At 40.8% G+C, this 17,643-nt stretch overlaps 1 protein-coding gene across 2 annotated transcripts in view; it reads left to right on the top strand.

Annotated features, from left to right (window-relative positions):
- Nucleotides 1-562: 562 nt before the first annotated feature.
- WASL (WASP like actin nucleation promoting factor) overlaps nucleotides 563-17,643 on the top strand; it is a 48,445-nt gene continuing 31,364 nt past the window's right edge. Inside the window, exon 1 of one of the 2 annotated variants that reach the window (XM_057378606.1) lies at nucleotides 563-868. In XM_057378606.1, the coding sequence (XP_057234589.1) occupies nucleotides 755-868 (114 nt within the window). In that variant the 5' untranslated portion in view covers nucleotides 563-754. Of the gene's footprint in view, nucleotides 869-1,438; nucleotides 1,496-17,643 lie in introns of those variants that run through there. The other variant, XM_057378614.1, reaches the window with a different exon arrangement.

Below are 17,643 nucleotides of genomic sequence, written 5' to 3'. Positions count from 1 at the left end.
TCCACTGACAACTGAAGGGCTTTCAGCACACGCTGGTTCCCGCATCCCCGCGTTCAGRGGATGTGGTTGGGGCCCCTTCGCGCCCCGGGCGGTTCCCCCCAGAGCCGGGCTCCCCACGACCTCGGCCCCAGCAGCGGGTGGCGCTGCCCCCTCAGGACGCCCCGGCCGTTCCCACAGCTCCGGGACAGCGGCCGCGTCCCTACGGCGGCGACCGCTCCTCCTTTTCGTCGTCTTCTTGAGTTCTTCGTACTCTGATCACCCTCCTCCCCYCCGCGCTGCCAGCCGCCCCCGGGCAGCACCGCCCGGCCCGGCAGGTACCGAGGGGGCGGCCACGGAAGGCGACGCCCTCCCCTCCCCCCGCACGGCACATGGTCGCGGCGGCCGCGCGCTCGCCGGGCTCCCCCTTGGCTGCCGCGCGCCGTGGTCTCGCCCGCCCCCGCTGCCATGTTGGATCGCGCGGCCGCCGGGGCCGGGCCGGAGTTGGAAGTTTAGGGGCGGGAGCGATCGGGAGCGGCCCCGGCGCGGAGCGGCTCCGGCGCGGCTGCACCGCTCCCCGGCTGCTCGGCACCCCCTTTCCCGGCCGCCCACCTCCCCGCCGCCCCTCTCCGCCTCCCTCCTTGCCCGGCCCCGCGAGGGAGGCTCCGCGATGCGRCTGCTGTGAGGCCGCGGCGGCGGCGGAGGAGGAAGGGGAGGAAGGGGCCGCGGGCGCCATCGGTCGCAGGGCGGCGAGGGCAGCGCCGGGCCGGCCCCGGACATGAGCGGCGCCCCGCAGCAGCAGCCCCCGCGGCGGGTCACCAATGTGGGCTCGCTGCTGCTCACCCCGCAGGAGAATGAGAGCCTCTTCGGCTTCCTCGGCAAGAAATGCGTGGTGAGTCCCGGCCCGGGGGGCTTGGGGAGAGGTGCGACCACTGCCGCCCCACCCGGGCGCGGCGAGCCGGGGGCCGGGGCGGGCGGGGGCGTGTGAGGACAGCCCGGCCGGGYGCTGGGAGTTGAGGCTGCGGAAGTTTCATCCTGGTCCGCTGCCCCGTCCCGGCGTCGGCAGAGGGGCGGCCCTCGCAGGCCTCGCTGCCCGCCCGGCTCGCTCGCAGCGCAGGGCGGGGGGTGATGRACGGCGGCGGCAGCGGCGCCTCGACTGGCCCGGTCCGGCGGGGCTGCCGGCCCCGAGCGCCAGGCCCGACCTCGCTCCTTCCGAAGCCGGATGGCTCCGAGACCGCCGCGGGCGCCGGTGTGATCGCCGTCCTTCCGCGCCTCCGGTCCATCGGCATATGGAGCTCCCTSTGCCCTGCTACCGACCCGTGCGCTTCAGGGGGAGCCGGCCGCAAAGGAGCAGCCGCGGGGCGCGGGGGACACAAGTTCCATTGCTCGACGAGGCTGGGACGGACCCCAGGTGCACCAGCGGTACAACAAAGCAGTGTTGGCGAAGTTGTAGGAAGGCTCGTATCAGTACTAGGCCTGTCTTGGGATTAGTTTGTACTTTTCTCAGTCTAAACAACAGGTTCGTGTACTCAGATACGACTCACATAGTGCATCTTTTCCTATAAGTTTGTTTTCAGAATACCTTCTTGCATGTTAACGWAAAACTGTGCTAAAACTACTTGTCTGTAGTAAAGAACAATTTGAAAGCTTCAAAAGATAACCACTATCATTAGAAAAGACACTGCTTTTTAAAAAAAACTCGTATTTTTCAAAATAGTACTGCTTTTTTTGAAAGCATTGTAAATTATGTCTTATGACTGTGTTCTGGTGCTTTGTGTCCAGTACCTAAAATACTATTAGGCACTTGCTGTAAAGCTATGGARGGTGTTTTATGAACTTAAAACTGTGACATAAAGCAGGATATCAGTGTAGTCATACCAATTCCACATAACTCTCTGGACTTTGAAATGATATTGTACTGACTGCTGCAAGGAAACCATAAGATGCAGTAACTGAACAAGAAGAGAGAGTATTTACATTGGGGTAGGTTAGATAAGATGCTGTCACAGTAACAAGGTGAAGTGTGTCAGAAGTTATGACCCTAAAGTATATGTTTTGAAAAGTACAGTTTTGTAGAACTGCCTCAATTATTTCAGGCACATATTTCATATCTTCAGCTTCTTTATTAAGAAAGTAAACAGCACCAGCTTTCTTATAAATAAAAGAATTAGTGCATGAATGGGTATTTATAAATTGATTTCCAGGTTCTTGTCGAGTAAATACACTTTTRCTTTTTGTTGTACTCAGCTGTGAAACTCATCTAGTTAAGTTCCCAACTTTTCTGCATAAATAGTATGTTGATAGTAGACTGGAGGTAAATATCTTCACAGGATCTGRGTGTCATGGGATTTATGGCTTCCTTGAAATTACACATTCTTCTGATTTACACTGAATATTGGATGACTTTCTAGTCTGTTGTAGTCTGTTCTTTCCCCATTTCCCCAGCTCTTTATACTCGCTAAGTTACTCATAGGCTTATTTTAGTATAGTCGAGATTCTCTGCTCAATCTTAAGAAGAGAATTGAAGATCTAGAGATATTTAATGAGKTTTTTTTTTTGGCTTACTGTGTGGCATGAGCCAGAAATTCAGAAACAAATGAACAGATTGAATATTTCTGTCCCTTGGAGGRCTTTGTCTTAACCAGAGAAGTGGAGTGAGCACCTGGAGATGGTGACAGCTTTGGCTGTCTAACCTGAAAGCGCAGTATCTGTCAGAGTCCAGTAGGACTCCTGGTACTCTTGACCTAGTTTGACTCAACATGCCATGCTGATAATAAATATCTTTTTGCTGTAGTGTACATGATATTTGATCTCATAATATCCACGTTTGAATTACTCTTTAGTGAAGCTTCAGACTGTAAATACTGCTTTTTRGGAAAGGAAAATTTTAAATTCTGTAGGATTGCTTTTGCAATCAGGTGCAGTGTCTGGGCTGTCTGGCTGCTGCATGTGGTGTTTCTGTCACTGGGGCATGTAGAGGCTACTGGATGTAATGTGCATCGGGCGCATTGACATMATTTTATGTTTTGTTTGCCTATACCTCATGTTTAGATCATTGTTGCAGTGATCAGCAGAGGAGCAATGGAGACATTAAACTATGATTCTAGATACTCTTTGTAGTAATAATTTATAGAGCTCTTATGGAGGCACAGTGCTGTTATCAGGCCTGAAGGGCTTGCTTAAGGAATCACGTGGTGCTCTGGATCTGATTTATTTCAGTCTTGCCTTTGACTCTGTTTCTGACTGATAACAAGGCAGCTGTTTTGAAATAACATTGAGGACTCAACTACCTGATTTTTTGTTCTGTGGAAAAGCAAAGGAATGCATCAAGYAGTAGTATTTTGATTGAGTACTCACAGTCTTTGAACTTGGAAATGGACATAGTTCCAGTGCATCTTAAGTAATGATAGAAAAATTTCCTGGGGGGAGGGAAAGTGTTGAAGAGCTATCACTTGGTGTATTGCTGAGGTTCATAACGTTTTGTAGACTACTACTGGTACTTTGAGAATCTCACTATTAAACAAGTATACCTATAAAGGGTAATTGATTTTTTTTTCTCTACTCCCTTTTTTCCCCTCCTCCATTTGCTGAGCTGTAAAATGTTTATCTGAATCTATAAGCAATTAAAATACCTTTGCCCATGACAGATGAGGCTTTCAAAACCAAGCCAATCGCTAGTAGTCAAAGCTGCAGCTATAGTTTAATTGTCTGAAATATGAGTCCTGATGTAAAACTACTTACAGTATGTACCCAGTGTAAAGTATCCCTTTAGGACTTTCATTGTTTGGGCATGTAACTAATTTTCATTCAGATYTGTGACCTTTGTTATCTAGGTCAGGTACAAAATTTACTGTTAGAAGTTTTCAATAACTTCTTTTATCATAATGTAAAAATAAAATTCCATGTACACTAATACTAAGGGGAGCTATGAAATTAGTTTTGTGSATATTAAAGTTTTTTCTGTGGTTAAGCCCAGCTTAGAAGACTTGCTGAAGTCTGGTTAGTTACAAATCATTACTTTAGATAACAGTTTTGTAAGAAAAAGCAAATGCTAGATGTTCCTTTTGTAATTTGTAATAAAGAAGTAACTTTTATAATTTTCATGATAATAATATTGGTTAGAGATGTCAGTTATGAAAAACTAATTTATTCTGTAGAAATATTTTTTGAGAGACCTTAGGAAAGAAAGATAACATGAGAGGTGTGTATTTGTTAGCATTAGAAGTAGTAGTATGCTTATTTTATACTGCTTAGAAGTGGGACGAACTCAACACGTGGATAAGATGTTATGAATAAGGCTRGGAATATGTTGTTATTTGTAAGATCTTGCCATGCCTGATCTACTAAACAGGGACCAGTGAAGAATGCAGAAAAAGAAGTGACACAGCAATAAGCTAAGAAAACTGTTTTGGCTGCTTTCAAAAGTGCATGTGATCACAATAAGTTTGTATATCAGAGCCAAAGGACAAATTACAGTAATAGTTGAGATAAAACAAAAACTTGAATAGCAGTTATAAGAATTAATTTATAACAATATATAATTTCATTTATAAGAATTAAACGTTTTGTCAGGGAAAGGCTTCTAAGATTACTTGTGTGTATGAAAACAGCATGAACTAAGACKTGAAGGTGTACTACAGGTCTGAGTAATGGGCAATTTCATCTGTCTGAGAAGGGCTGGGACTCCTCAGTTTGAGTTGAGGCTGCAGTCTCCATCCAAAAAACATGAACATCGCTGTTTAAGGACTTATCCTCTACAAATAGGGAGAACTGAGTCATTAGTTCAGTGGTGATTCTCTCATGTTTGCATTTGTTTTCAAGTGGGATGTGGAAGGAGAAGATAAAGTGTAAAGGATAGGGTCTTGTGGAACAGAAGAGTATTGAGAGTTATGCCTGGATTTCTTTTGAGATTTGTCTTGTTATACAGACGACATGTAGCATCTKTAGACACCTCACTATTATGCTAAAGTGAGTTCCCTGAACAATTTGTCAGTGATAATCTTCCATTCTAGAGAGAATGACATTGGGTTTTGACAGYTCCTTTGAACCAAACCCATGCCTACAAAACTGATTTTCACAGTAATGGATCATATCGGACTCTTCAGAGCAAGTGGYGTAACCATCATCCTTATCATAGTGTGTATTAGACAAAAATTTAGGTGTTCAMATCACATAGTTGTCAATGAACCTCATTATCATTATCAGTTATTTAAATCTCCAGTTGCACTTACTTTACATTAGAAACTCAGCTAATGGAAATTTTTGTMTTTACTTCAGTGACTGTAGTGGTTACATCTCTCCTGGCCATGCTTGTACCTCATGTGCTAGACAAATTGTGTCTTGRTATGTGTAGTGAGTACTGTCACAAGTTTCAGTCGCTGTGTATCTCTTGTGGAGCATTTGTATTGCTGACTGAAGGGTGATCTACTAAGATAGAACTTGAACTAGTACCTCATTCTGTTAAGGCTTCAGAATTAYTGCTTTCTCTTCTGAGCATCTTTGTAGATATATTTTATCTGTTTTGGAGGCAGTCAAGTCAGCATTCTCTCTGGTTAATCAGATGGTCAAGTATGCCACTCATGCTCCTGATTAGTGCTCTGGAATCCTATGGTGTAATATACACAACAGGATGAAAACTATTTGTAGTCACAAAGTCACAAGCTGTTATGTTGCAACTTGTTGATTTTTCACAGTTAAGAATCACTGAGGAACTTAGAAAAGGACAATATTTTTATATAGGATTCAGATGAACAATCATGTTTTGACTGTAAGATTTTCACCAAGATAGCCCTTGCTTAGGAGAACACCCAGGGAAAAGGTAGTTTCTTGTTAGAAGACAATGATTGAGTTTGCTATTTCATGCAAATATGTGAATGTAAAGACTACTTTGTTCTTCCTTTAATGGAAAATTGATGTGATTTCTCAGCATTGTCTGCTTGTAAATTTTATTTTTTATCACTAGAGTGTTTCTGGTTATTTCTTCTGGGATCTGAAAGATTTAGTACAAGCCGAATTTGTTGCAAATAAAGGGTGTAAGATCCATCTCAGACTGTGCAGTTTTGAGTTAAAAAAATGCTGGTAGGAAATGCTCTCATTTTATATCTTGAATTTCTTGAAGCACCAGGAGTTCTGGTGCTTCTGCTTGAAAAAAAACTCACCTGTTTTTTCTTTAGAACTTCTTATGACCCTTATTGCTCTACTTTCAGTAGTGCTGGCATTAAGAACTCATCTGGCGCTGCTGTTGATAGTGGCTGCAGGGGCCAGCAGTGGCAGCAATTGCCATTGGAGGCTTCTAGCTTAGTGATGGGATGGATGAAGCATTGAAGATATTTGCATGTGATGAGTGTGTGCCACCTAGGAACTTTTTACTAGTTTATTAACCGAGTGAAAAATGGCCCAATCCTGTCATTGACCTTTTATAGGCAGAACTATCTGCTGAGTAGGTGGGGCTTGTGGRGATTTTAAATGCTCAGTTTGCTGAGAAAATTTGCTGTTGACTTAAACCTGTGTGGTAAGATTTATGGTGTCCTCTCCTCCAGTGGACTTGTGTCGTAGGCTTGTCTCTTGAGGAATCTTTGTAGCACAGAAATAAAACTTAGTATAGTACAGGAGACTTATGGTTGCATTACCTAATACCTAGATAATAAAATACAGGAAGTAATGAAAATGTGTCATAGGCACTAGACAGAGTTGCTTATTGGTAGGCTTAGGGTACAGTTTCCTCAAGAAAGGCTGACATTGTGTTACTTGTGCACAGAGGGATTTTTTTTACTGGCTGGTTTGTTTTCTTTGTAACAGTAAATCATGCGAAGTGGGTTTAGTGGAACTACAAGTCTATCTTCATGGGTGGTTTTTAACAGCCCACTCTACCAGGACATGACTCAGATGATGTAGAAGATAGTTTCTCAAGGTATTTTCTTGGGTGCACTGCCACACTAACTGTTGCAGCTTCCAGACATGTTGTTYATGCCTGGCTAATCAATAAAATGGGAGCAGTAGGTGTGCAGTCAACTTCAGGGGCAATTGCAGTTAAATTTAAAGATCCTGAATTGTGCTGTGATCATCACGTGACAGGAGCAGTGTTCTAGAAAGTCCAAATGGAAGAAGAAAAGATGCAGTTCAAACAATCACAGGGACACTTTCTTAGCTGCTCACTTGCTTAATTCTTAAAATTTAGTAATGTTTTCTCAGATACCCCTGAGTTAAAGATGGACAGTTTTGCTGACACCTCTTTGCACAGTGAATGACACTTTAGGCATCTCAAATTAGAATGTCTGTGTTAACATATATGATTCTGGAATAAGTTCATTAAATGAATTACTCARTTCCTGTAGACATTATGTTCTGGGGAGATAATCACTGCTGGCGAGGAAACTGTTGCTGCGGAGCTCCACAACACACTGACAGATTTGCAGATTGCTTCTCACTTCAGGCACTTGCTTTCATACATGCATCCCCACCTTGGTGAGAATGTTTTCCCCCTACTGTTTATTTAGCTGTCCTTAAAATCCTCACTCTTAAGGCAGCATTTTCTTTTTTAGGTTTTCTGAGAAATGGTGTTAATACTTCTTTCAGTTTTCCAATGTGTCTAGCTTAAAGCTGAAAGATCACACTAAGGTTCTAAGTGTTTCCGTTTCTGTAAGACAGTTTCACACACTCTTTGCTCCTTCAGAACTTCGTGTGATTTAGAATTCCCCTGCATTCATCTTTCCTTTCARTGTAACTGTGTTATTTTGCCTTTATCTCCCCTTGTTCATTACCCACTAKGCAGCATCAGAGTGTTATAATTAGTGAGCACAGATATACTCCCAYATAAGCATGTTTTGTATGTGAAGGYACTAGGYCTGCAATTTGAGAAACACTGACCTAGCGTGTGACTTTTGCCTTTTTGAACAGTTTAAAAAATTGTCTTTCATGATTTAAATTCTTAACTATGCAAAGATGACACTTGCCTCTGAGATTGCAAATCCTTTTAAAAAATGCATTTACTTCARGTATTATTGATGATGGCTTTCCCAAAAGTTAGCCAACACTTGCTGAGATTAAGTAACAAGCCACAGTACTTGTCTTGCTGTCTAGGCTGGAGAACAAGAATATTTGAAATTGGGAATTTGGCAGTAAGTTTAAATGYTTTCTCCCCTCTCAAAGTGACAGCCAAAAGGTTAATTTACCCGTGTGTAATTTGTGGATAAGAAATCAGTATTAATTATTTGTGTTAATATTTTTCTGTGTTAGGGATAAAGAAAGTGAGAGATTTTTTACAATCCCATTTCATAACAGAAGCAGTAATTTATTGAGTTTAAAAGAATTTTCCTTTCTATGTAGAAACTGTAAAGTAGGCAATTATCTTTTAGGAATCAATTTAACCACTATTTCTTTCGTGAGCCCCATCCTGTTGATGTACCTTGAAGTCCTACATAGTGATCTCTGCCCTCCAAATCTTGTGTCTCTGCTTTTGTCRTGTTCTCCTTATACTGTTTTAACATATATGCTCTGGGTTTTTTTAGCAAGTTTYCTGTCCTGTCTCAGTTACAGGGTTTCCTCCTTGTACTTCCTCTTTCCCCCTTGTTACCTCAGGTGCTTCCAGAATCTTCCTTTCTCCCTTCAGCTCTTGCATCCGTAATCCGCACAAAGATCTCCAGGTAGTACTGACACTCTTCATCACTATTCTCCCCTCCAATCTCTTACTTTCCCTGCATCTCAGTTACACAACTGCTTTGTTCTTGCAGATGAACTTTGTGTCTACTCAGACATGCCAGTCCTTCCYTTACCCAGTGCTGGGATAGACAGGGCATGTGTTGTAACTCAGCAGAGCCCTGCACAAGGAAAGACATGAGAAGAGAAGGCAGTGTCTATGCAGCCAGCTGTTTGCTGCTGCCGACACAGGGCGCACTTGAGCCTGAGACTTGGCCATTACACATTTTTCACATATTTTATTTTCACTGGCCAAAGTAATTGTTAATGTTGTTACTAGTGGATATGGGAAGGGTACACARAAATGGAAGTATGGTATTTCTCAGGCTTCTTGCACTGCTCCACCTTTTCACTGCTGCTTCTCCAGAGAGGACCAGACTCTCCAGTTTGTAAACTGCTATATTATGMAACTGTATTCTGGAAGAGACAGCTTTAGCAACTCTACAGACTCAGATTTGAAACCACAGAATTGCTTAGTCCTGCTTCGACTGAACTGTAAGTTATTTCCTGCTCTTCTAACCATGTGACAGCTCTCTCTGAGCACAGCTAAGATGTGGTCATTCTTTCTAAGTAGACATTTTTTCCCTTTACTCCCCCTCAGTCAGCCAAAGCAAACAGAAACATCACTTGGCTTATGACACTAAATATACACAAAGGCATCCAAATAGGCTCCTCTCTGTAAAACGGTGCTTGATTTTTGTGGCTAACTGAAAAGAGGAAGAAAACTATGAACATCCTGTAGTGGTGTGTGTTCTGTTCAATACCACAGGCAAAAGCTTCCCCTTTCCTTTGCAGAGAAGGAAGCAGTAGTTTCTAACAAATTAAATGCAGGGCTGGGGTTTTTTTCTTTATTTGCTTTAGGTTTTAGTTAAGAGTATCTCAGGTATGAAATACTCTTAACTGAGTCATTTTATAACTGGACATGCATTTATTAGGTTTTATATTTTTAGCAACCTGACAATTAACAACTTTGAAAAAAACGCAGAGTTGGGCTTAACTTTGGGTGATGTTATGTCAACTASTATTTTTTAGCCATACAATAAGTATTGTGATTTTGACCTTTCTTAAATAATGTTGACCTCTTTTTGTTACCATGTAATGTTAACACTGTGCTCAGTTTGTGTAGCTGGAACTTTAAAACCTTGTATAGCTTTACATTTTAAGTGGGATTGCAGCAGAAAATCCTGGTTGCACTTGCTGTCTAGAACTCAGCAGTGATTCAACAAACCATTGCTTTATTTAAAAACATAATTTTTTCTTTAAGAGATTTGTCCATATCATATTCAGGTGCCAGTATTTCTGTACTTAAGAGACTGATAATACAACTACTGTCTCCAATCAGAGCATCCTTGCCTTTGTTCAAGCATCTAGATGCAACATAGTTACCCTTTTGTTAGATAGGATGCATGGATTTGGTACTAAATGTTTTGCTGATATGTAGATCTCACTCCATTTCATGGTTTTAACTTCATCTTTTTGTGTCATTTAGGAGGTCTTGCTCTGAATGCTTCAGTTCTTCTTTGAGTCTTTTCCTAAACAGTCTCTTTGAACACTTCTGGTCTTTTCTGCCTGTAAATTACTAATCCTATTTGTTTCTTTGCCCTCTCTTCATATTATTTATGAAATCTGTTTATTGGAAAAGTAAATGCTTATGCTGCTGCTCCAGCCTTCACACTGTGTGACCAAGGAGTCCATCTCTCACACTGGCCATACCTGTCTGGATGGTACCTCTATGTCCCTGATAACATTTAAGCTTGGTGGCGAAAGGATTTTCTCACCTCTGGTCTGTCAGCCAGCTGTGCTAACATACCGATGGCTAACAAGCCTAAGTAGGGCAGTAGCATGAACTCAGGCACTGCACCATGACCGTCCAATGGTGTTCAATTTGTTGGCATACTTCCTGGCACAGCTTTGAGTGGTAGCCTAGTAGCTGCTCAAATGAATAATGAGTATGGGTTTGAGATGGGAATAGTGTAAACATAGTTCCTGATACGTGGTATGGGGTAGGTCAATCATTACCCGATTTGTGTTGTGCTGGAAGAGAATTTGTTCCCCTGTGCTTATGTGCGTTCTGTACCACTTCCCATCATATCCAGAAAGTGGCCCTGGTCTTAGTAACCAATATCTGCACAACCAGTGAAAGCTGCCAGGAGACAAAATCAGCTCTGGTGCTGGAGATGGGGATATGTGAGCTGTCTGCTCTAGCATTGTCAGTAGCACATGCATCACAGAATAAGAGTCAGCTTTGCTGCTGTCCACCTAACTGTCYGTTTTGACATTAAGTCAAACCTGGTTTTCCTGCCAGCAGCAAAACTGAATATTGTCTTTCTGCTCCTAGAAATTGCTTTTTGAAACCTGAGAAAATGCAGATGCCTAGAAGTTTCCAGCAGACGAAAGTGTGCCTGTGAAGGTAACAACTTGCTGCAGTGGACAAATTATCAAGTCTATTTGATACTGATACTGTGAACACAAGCTCATAAGGTTTCTGATCTCTGATTTCAGGAGGAAAAAAAGGGGATTTTGCCTTCTGGTAAGGACATGTAGGTAACTTGTAGTTGTGCTTCTACAGAGCGCGTGAGATATAGCAGGGATAACCTTAAAGGCTGTGGCAGTTCTTTCACTTCATTTCTTACTTGCAGTGTGATGGCCTACAAGAAAATGTATTCCTGAAGATTGAAGATTTCTTGAAGTCTGAAGATTTCTTTTCTGATGAGTAGTTTGTAAGTAATTTGAGAAAAGTTCTGTGCATCTTCAGAGCCCCCAGGGATATACTGTGTTCTCTTGGAATGTTACCTGAAGCTGCAATTCAAGAGTGTTTTAGCAGTTTTCCATCAGTTCAGATGAAATAACTCGTTTCGTGATTGAGCTCCAGAGACTGTTCTAGGGTGTGAAGTAGTCTAATTAGTAATAGTTTAATTATCACATATTCTCTCTGTTTCARTATATCAGCTTAGCCATTAGTTTTGTCTGGGATATAAAGGTACAAGCTCAGGAAACTTCACTTCTGTCTTCYATGTCCACACAATCTGTTAGATAGTGTTTGCATGCCTTCGTTCTGGAAACACTTCCGTGAAGTTTTTATTTTATTATTTTTTTCCCCTCGAATGTCCGGTTTTTCCCTCTCTCTGTTCAAGCCATATTTGTTTCCCAGTGTCACTTTTATAACTCAGCACTGGCAGGAACTGGTCCCCTGGTGAGGCTTGGTGCAAGCAGTTCTCTTCTACAACAGGTAGTATTTGGTTCAGAGCAAAAGGGAGATAGCAATCTATCATGGATTTAAAAACTGAGTGCTTTTTGTCTTTATTTCAGGATGGTGACTTGCAGGTCAATTCTGGCTGTTAGCAATGAAATGGTGCAGTACAAGTATCCATATGACTGGAAAGAACTTCTCCAMGGTCACCGCATACAAAAAATACCACTATGATGCAAGTCTGAATTAGCAAAGAGTGATATGTAGTTGGGTTATTCCAAATAAACAAATCAGCCTTAAATATAGATGTCCGCCATGCATCATGAAGACTGTTTTTGAATTCAGATGCTCTGGGCACTTTGTTAAGTGCAGTATGGTGCCTGGYTTGTCACCTGATGTGAGCTGACTGACATGTCACTTTTTGGACTCTGAAATTCTTCAGAGGACGGGTGTGTTTGTGGCAGAACCGCAGCTTTTAAGTAGGGATTGGCAGATTTGGAGATTTTGGTTGCACAYAAGCTAATAAAAATCTTGCAAACTGTGTATTATAGTGTATATAACGTGGTGGGTGACAGTGACTTTGTTCTGAAGGATACACATTTAAGTAACAGATTTTCAATGGGACACTTCCTTTGGTGAAGCTGACTAGCTTTCAGTTCATTCCGTGAATCTGCTCTGTGTGCCAAGGAGTGGATATTAGACTATCAGGAAGGTAAGGGTTTTTTTGGTCGTCCCTCCCCCTGCCAGGTTTTCTCAAGGTCCGACTGTTTTCCTACAGGATGATGGTGGTGGAGAATGCCAGTARGTGTTGTAACACAGTGTTAAAGCTTCTGGCAGTTTTTCTCCTAGGTCTTTGGATTAGGACTGGACTTCTAGCAATCTATTGCTATTATGTAGGTCCCACACCTGTGATAATTTATTCCAGGGGACTGGCAGAGGTACCTTATTTCTATGTTCATGAAAAGTCTTTCAGGTAGGGTGTAATTTTTCTTGAACTCTGTCTTAGRTAATCACCTTGTTTTGTCTAAATTGTGTACTCACAGGTGTGGTACTATCTTTCATACACTCAATATCAAGAGCTTTCTGTTTCTGTACTAACAGGTTGAGGCTGTTCAGGTGCTCAGAGCAATTGATGTAGTTAGTTGGTCACAAAGGAAGGGAATATCCATACAAAAACTGGAAATCCAAAGTCTGCTTTGATAAGGGGTGCCTTCTTTCAGGCATTGGGATTTAAGGTGAAGCAGTGCTCTTGCGGAGTAATACCTTGTTTCCATCTGAAAAAATAGTAAGTATGCCACTAATAATTGTTACCTGTTCAATGGTTTTAACTAGCATTAATGTACATTTTTATTCTGTTAGTATGGTGTAACAGTATACCTGCTGATTTTATACTGTCATAAAAGTACTTAAATTTATTGCAGAAGTGGAGGTTTTCAGAATAGTGACAAACACTTGAGGAAGGTCGTTGCCAGTTCTCCCAAGCCACAGAAACCAGTACCATTGAGCATGTTAGCCTCTGTCAGCTCCACCACAGACTTGGACACTTGCAGGAAAGTAGTTCAGAAACTGAGTCATGTAATGCTTCAAATCTGGTGCTTGATTAGGATAATAATACTGGCTAATTGGACTGTAGTACAATACAGATTGATGCTTGTCAGTGTTTCAACTTCACTGTGATCACAAGGAAAGCTATCTTAAGATCTTTTTCATTTCAGTTAATATTTTGGCTCAACTTGCTGTATTTCATTAATTCAGACAATACTCACCRAAAATATTAAAGGTCAATTTCAGACCAAATGTTTCTTTTAGATGTTCTTTGAAACAAATATTTTCTGTCCTAAGAGCTGTTAAAATATCTTAACACTATTGTGTCCATGTTAGTTATATGGGTATGACTTTATGGATTCTACACTTTTATATTGGTCTAATAAATATTGACTCTCTTCRTTGTAAGCTTTGTTTCTCACGTGAGTCTAGTACTGCTAGTACTGTTGTAAGTAGAATGAAATACTTTTTATATTATTTGTAAATTCAGGTGGATACATTTCAGTTTTCATGTAGCATATAAATTATTCCTGTTGACCAATATTCACAAGTTATGAACAGGAACACAGCAGTGAGAGCTAACTATCTTCTAATGAAGAGGGTACTTTTGTTCTGATCATCCTGACATTAATATTTAAGAATTTAAAGATTGAGAACAGGATCACCGTTTCTGTTCCTCCCTTCTGCTATACAAACTTGTATTACCAGCTCAGTGCTGAAATAAAAACTAAGTATTTTGTGATATTTTTAAGTTTTTTTTAAACTGGAAAGTGGTGACTGGATATAAGCACCAAAGTGTTGAGTGCAGAAAAAAACATCCCRCTGCCCTCTTTCTACGATATTTTTGTTGAATAAATAAACATTAATTATCATTAAATAAGTAGATTCTTTACAGKTTTTGCGTTTCTAGATGTGTCCAGTAGGGCAAGCAACTTTATTAAAATAAACATTTTGGCACCTAAAGGAATTATAGGGAAGGAGCTTCCATTCAGCAGACCTCTGTGCATTTATTTTCAAATAGTGGATAATAAATTTGGAAAGGAAATTGCCAATTCCATTGTTAACATCTGAGTTTCAAAATCATTATTAATCTGCACTTTTAATTGAGTCCTAGCTTRGCAGAGCTCAGTTGTATTAATTTCTTTTTTTTATCTTGGAAAATGAATACTGCAGAGTCAACATTTCTTTCCTTAAGGTTGGGTATCTTTTCGCAGCAACAAACTATAATCAAGTATTACCTTTCAACTACTCATTTAGATAATAAAGTGGGAGAGTGTAACAAAAAGACAAACGATTTTTAATGGGGACTTTTCTTAAGTAGTAGAAACTGAAGGTTTGTAATACCTGACCTGACAGTTAAATACAAATCTTGACCTGCAGAGGCCATGCTACAGTGGACTTTCCAGCTCTTAGGGGAGTTTAGGGGACCAAGTACCAATGTCAAAAGCTAAACTATTTTTTTTTCCTAGAATTTTCCAGTGTAGCCTTAATCCTTTGTAAATGAATCCAGATATATGGGGATGATAAGATGGCCCCTGTTCAAAGTCTGTGTCAGAACTGGGATATAGTGCCTAGTTTTCACAGCTATTTTTTTTCTTTTTTTTTTCTTATTTTTTTATTGTTCATTGCATTTTTTAGTCTTTTCATACTGAGACTTGAGTTATTGTCGCTCAAGGGTTATAATGGAATAGACTACTGAGAAATTCCAGGTACATGGGAAGTTTTGAGTCATACGCCTTGTACTCTTTAGTCTTCTATCTTAAGAATTGTGAGTTAAATGTACTGTGTGAAAAATAAGTGTGATGGTGACTTCCAAAATCCTTAGTGAGTTTGTTACAATGAATTTGCAGCCATGATTTGTCCGAAGGTGACATAAATTATAAACTTGTTATCAACATATAGTTGGCCATCTAAGACCACTATTCTGTGACACCGCTTCCAAAATGCTAAGTTTGTTTACACACAGGTGAATTTAAGTGGCTTTTGTCCTCTGCAGCACATTGGTAAGTGTAGTGCTGGTACCTGCAAAGAAGGAGCCCCCCCTGTGGGCAGTGGTAATTGAAACTGTGAGCTGTAAYAAATGTCACTAGACTCAAGGGGCATCCCCCCATAGTAAAGGTATATCTCCATTCCCTTATCTAAAACAGATGTGGAAATTAACCTGTCTTAACCTTTGCTGTTAGCTGAGAAGATAAATGTTGACACATATCCCCCACCCTCCAAAAATAATTTGTCTGTGACAGCATAATACTTTTTCATCAGCAGTTCTCAAAGCACTTTACAGAGATAGAGGTTGGTGTCTCCCTTACATGTTACAGATGAGGAAGCTGAGGCACAGGGGAGAAAAAATTGCAAACATGCAACTTCCTATTGCCAGAACAAAATGAAAACCAGCAGTCTCCTGGGCATTGAGTTAGTGTCTGATGTTTTATCCCTGCAGTAAACTTGGAATATGGCAAGGGATCATAGAACTAAGTTGTGTTCATGCCTTATTTTTTACCCATAGCGTATTTACTGTTTAAGACTTAACACTGGGAATAGCTCTTCATAGCAGACTCAATTGCTGGTATATATACAAAAAAAAAATCTTACACAGTTGTGTTTTCCTCTGACTAGAATTGCCATAACTCTTCTGTTCAAATGTGAATTGCTGAAGGAGGAATTAATACATGTTGAATTGTGGCATGGTGAAAGTGTGAGGGGGCGTTGCATCTCTAAGTACCTTTATGTAAGTGGATTGAGTCTGCTTTACAGGACAGGACACAAGTTGTATACACAATTGCGAGACCAGTTGCTGGCTATTATTCAAAGAGGTTTTACTTTTAATAGCCTTTTCTCATATTTGTTAATATTTTGAAGGGAGTTCTTTGTTTTATGTTGGCATGTAATTAATGTGTCCTTATAAAAGAGTTTTTTTCTTTTAAAACAATTTAGGCTATTTTATTTCAATCTTCCCTAAGTATCAAAATTCAAAATTCCATATTATTTTCAGTCTTCAGGTGTAAATATCATAAGTAAAGTTCACCTAAACATCATCTCTGCAGAGCAAATACTCATTTTTTAAATCTGGACCTGGGAGTACCAGTGGATGCTGAATAGCATTTTCAGGGGCTCATTAATGAGTGTTCCAGAGCAGGCATAAGTCATGAATTCTTGAGGTTTATGCTTCACATCTTTTCTTTGATCAATTTAACTGTTGTTCTATAGATTTTTGCTTATTAATATGATACATATGACATTGAGTGGGCCAATAAGGAATGGCAGTGGATCTAACKCTAAAAAAATGGATCTGAATTCTAAAGTTTTTTCTTAAAGCACTSTCATATTTTTGAAGTGGATATGAGGATTTGCTTGTGAGAATGTGCATTTAAAATGGAACTAGTATGTAGCATCTAGAAAAATATTACTGTGTAGAGAATGGAATGATTGGTGAAGGCTGAAGAAAGAGGACCTTAGTGCATGAAGGCAGTGAGTTGCTGTAGAAGAGAGAWTGTTGAGGGAAGTAATTGTGTCTTCTTGTAGCTGAATGGGCAGTAGAATAGGACAGAACAGATGCGAACTCCAGTTTTATCCCGTGCATTGCATGAAACTCATGATTCTTGATTTGAATCTGCCATTTCTATGTATGACCGTGAAACATAGTTTTGAGAAACTGGTTCATCTATGTATCTGTACAATGGTCTAGTTGTGTAACATTCATCCTAGTCTTGGGAGTTTTGATAATTTTAAAATCGATCAAAGACTACAGCATTTTGTCTAAAAATTCCCTGAGCTTTAGCAAGAACAGTCTTACATGCTTTGAATATCAGTGTTTCTTGGGAGGTTGGAGATGGGAGTGGAACTGCAAGACAAAATATCTTCTGTAGTGAGAATTTTTTGCTTCATGGCAGCAGACAGTGACAAATTTATGGAAAGCCTGTATGCAGCACACTCTCTTTTCCTGAAAGTAAATAAAAACTTCAACTCCAGAATACAAACAACTGTTTTGCCATGTGTATGCTGTCTTTTGGCCAGCCAAGGTTTCAGCAGCGTTAAGTAGCAAGGTGCAGCTCAGTGAGTGATGCTGTGTAGGTAAACAGGAAGTGATGGTGTTCAGTTTACTCATTGGTGGAAGCTCCAGGTTGTGTATGTCAGCTGGTAAATGATCTGCTAAACTGAGATAGCTTAGAACATTATAATCTGCAGCGTGCTTGTGGTTATGATTATGTCATATCTCAGGAAGGCTGAAGTCTTCCATG

This window comes from Malurus melanocephalus, unplaced genomic scaffold (genome assembly GCF_030028575.1).
Source record: "Malurus melanocephalus ecotype Western Australia unplaced genomic scaffold, MMel_1.1 scaffold_11, whole genome shotgun sequence".
Lineage (NCBI taxonomy): Eukaryota > Metazoa > Chordata > Aves > Passeriformes > Maluridae > Malurus > Malurus melanocephalus.
This window is presented reverse-complemented; position numbering and strand designations above follow the sequence as displayed.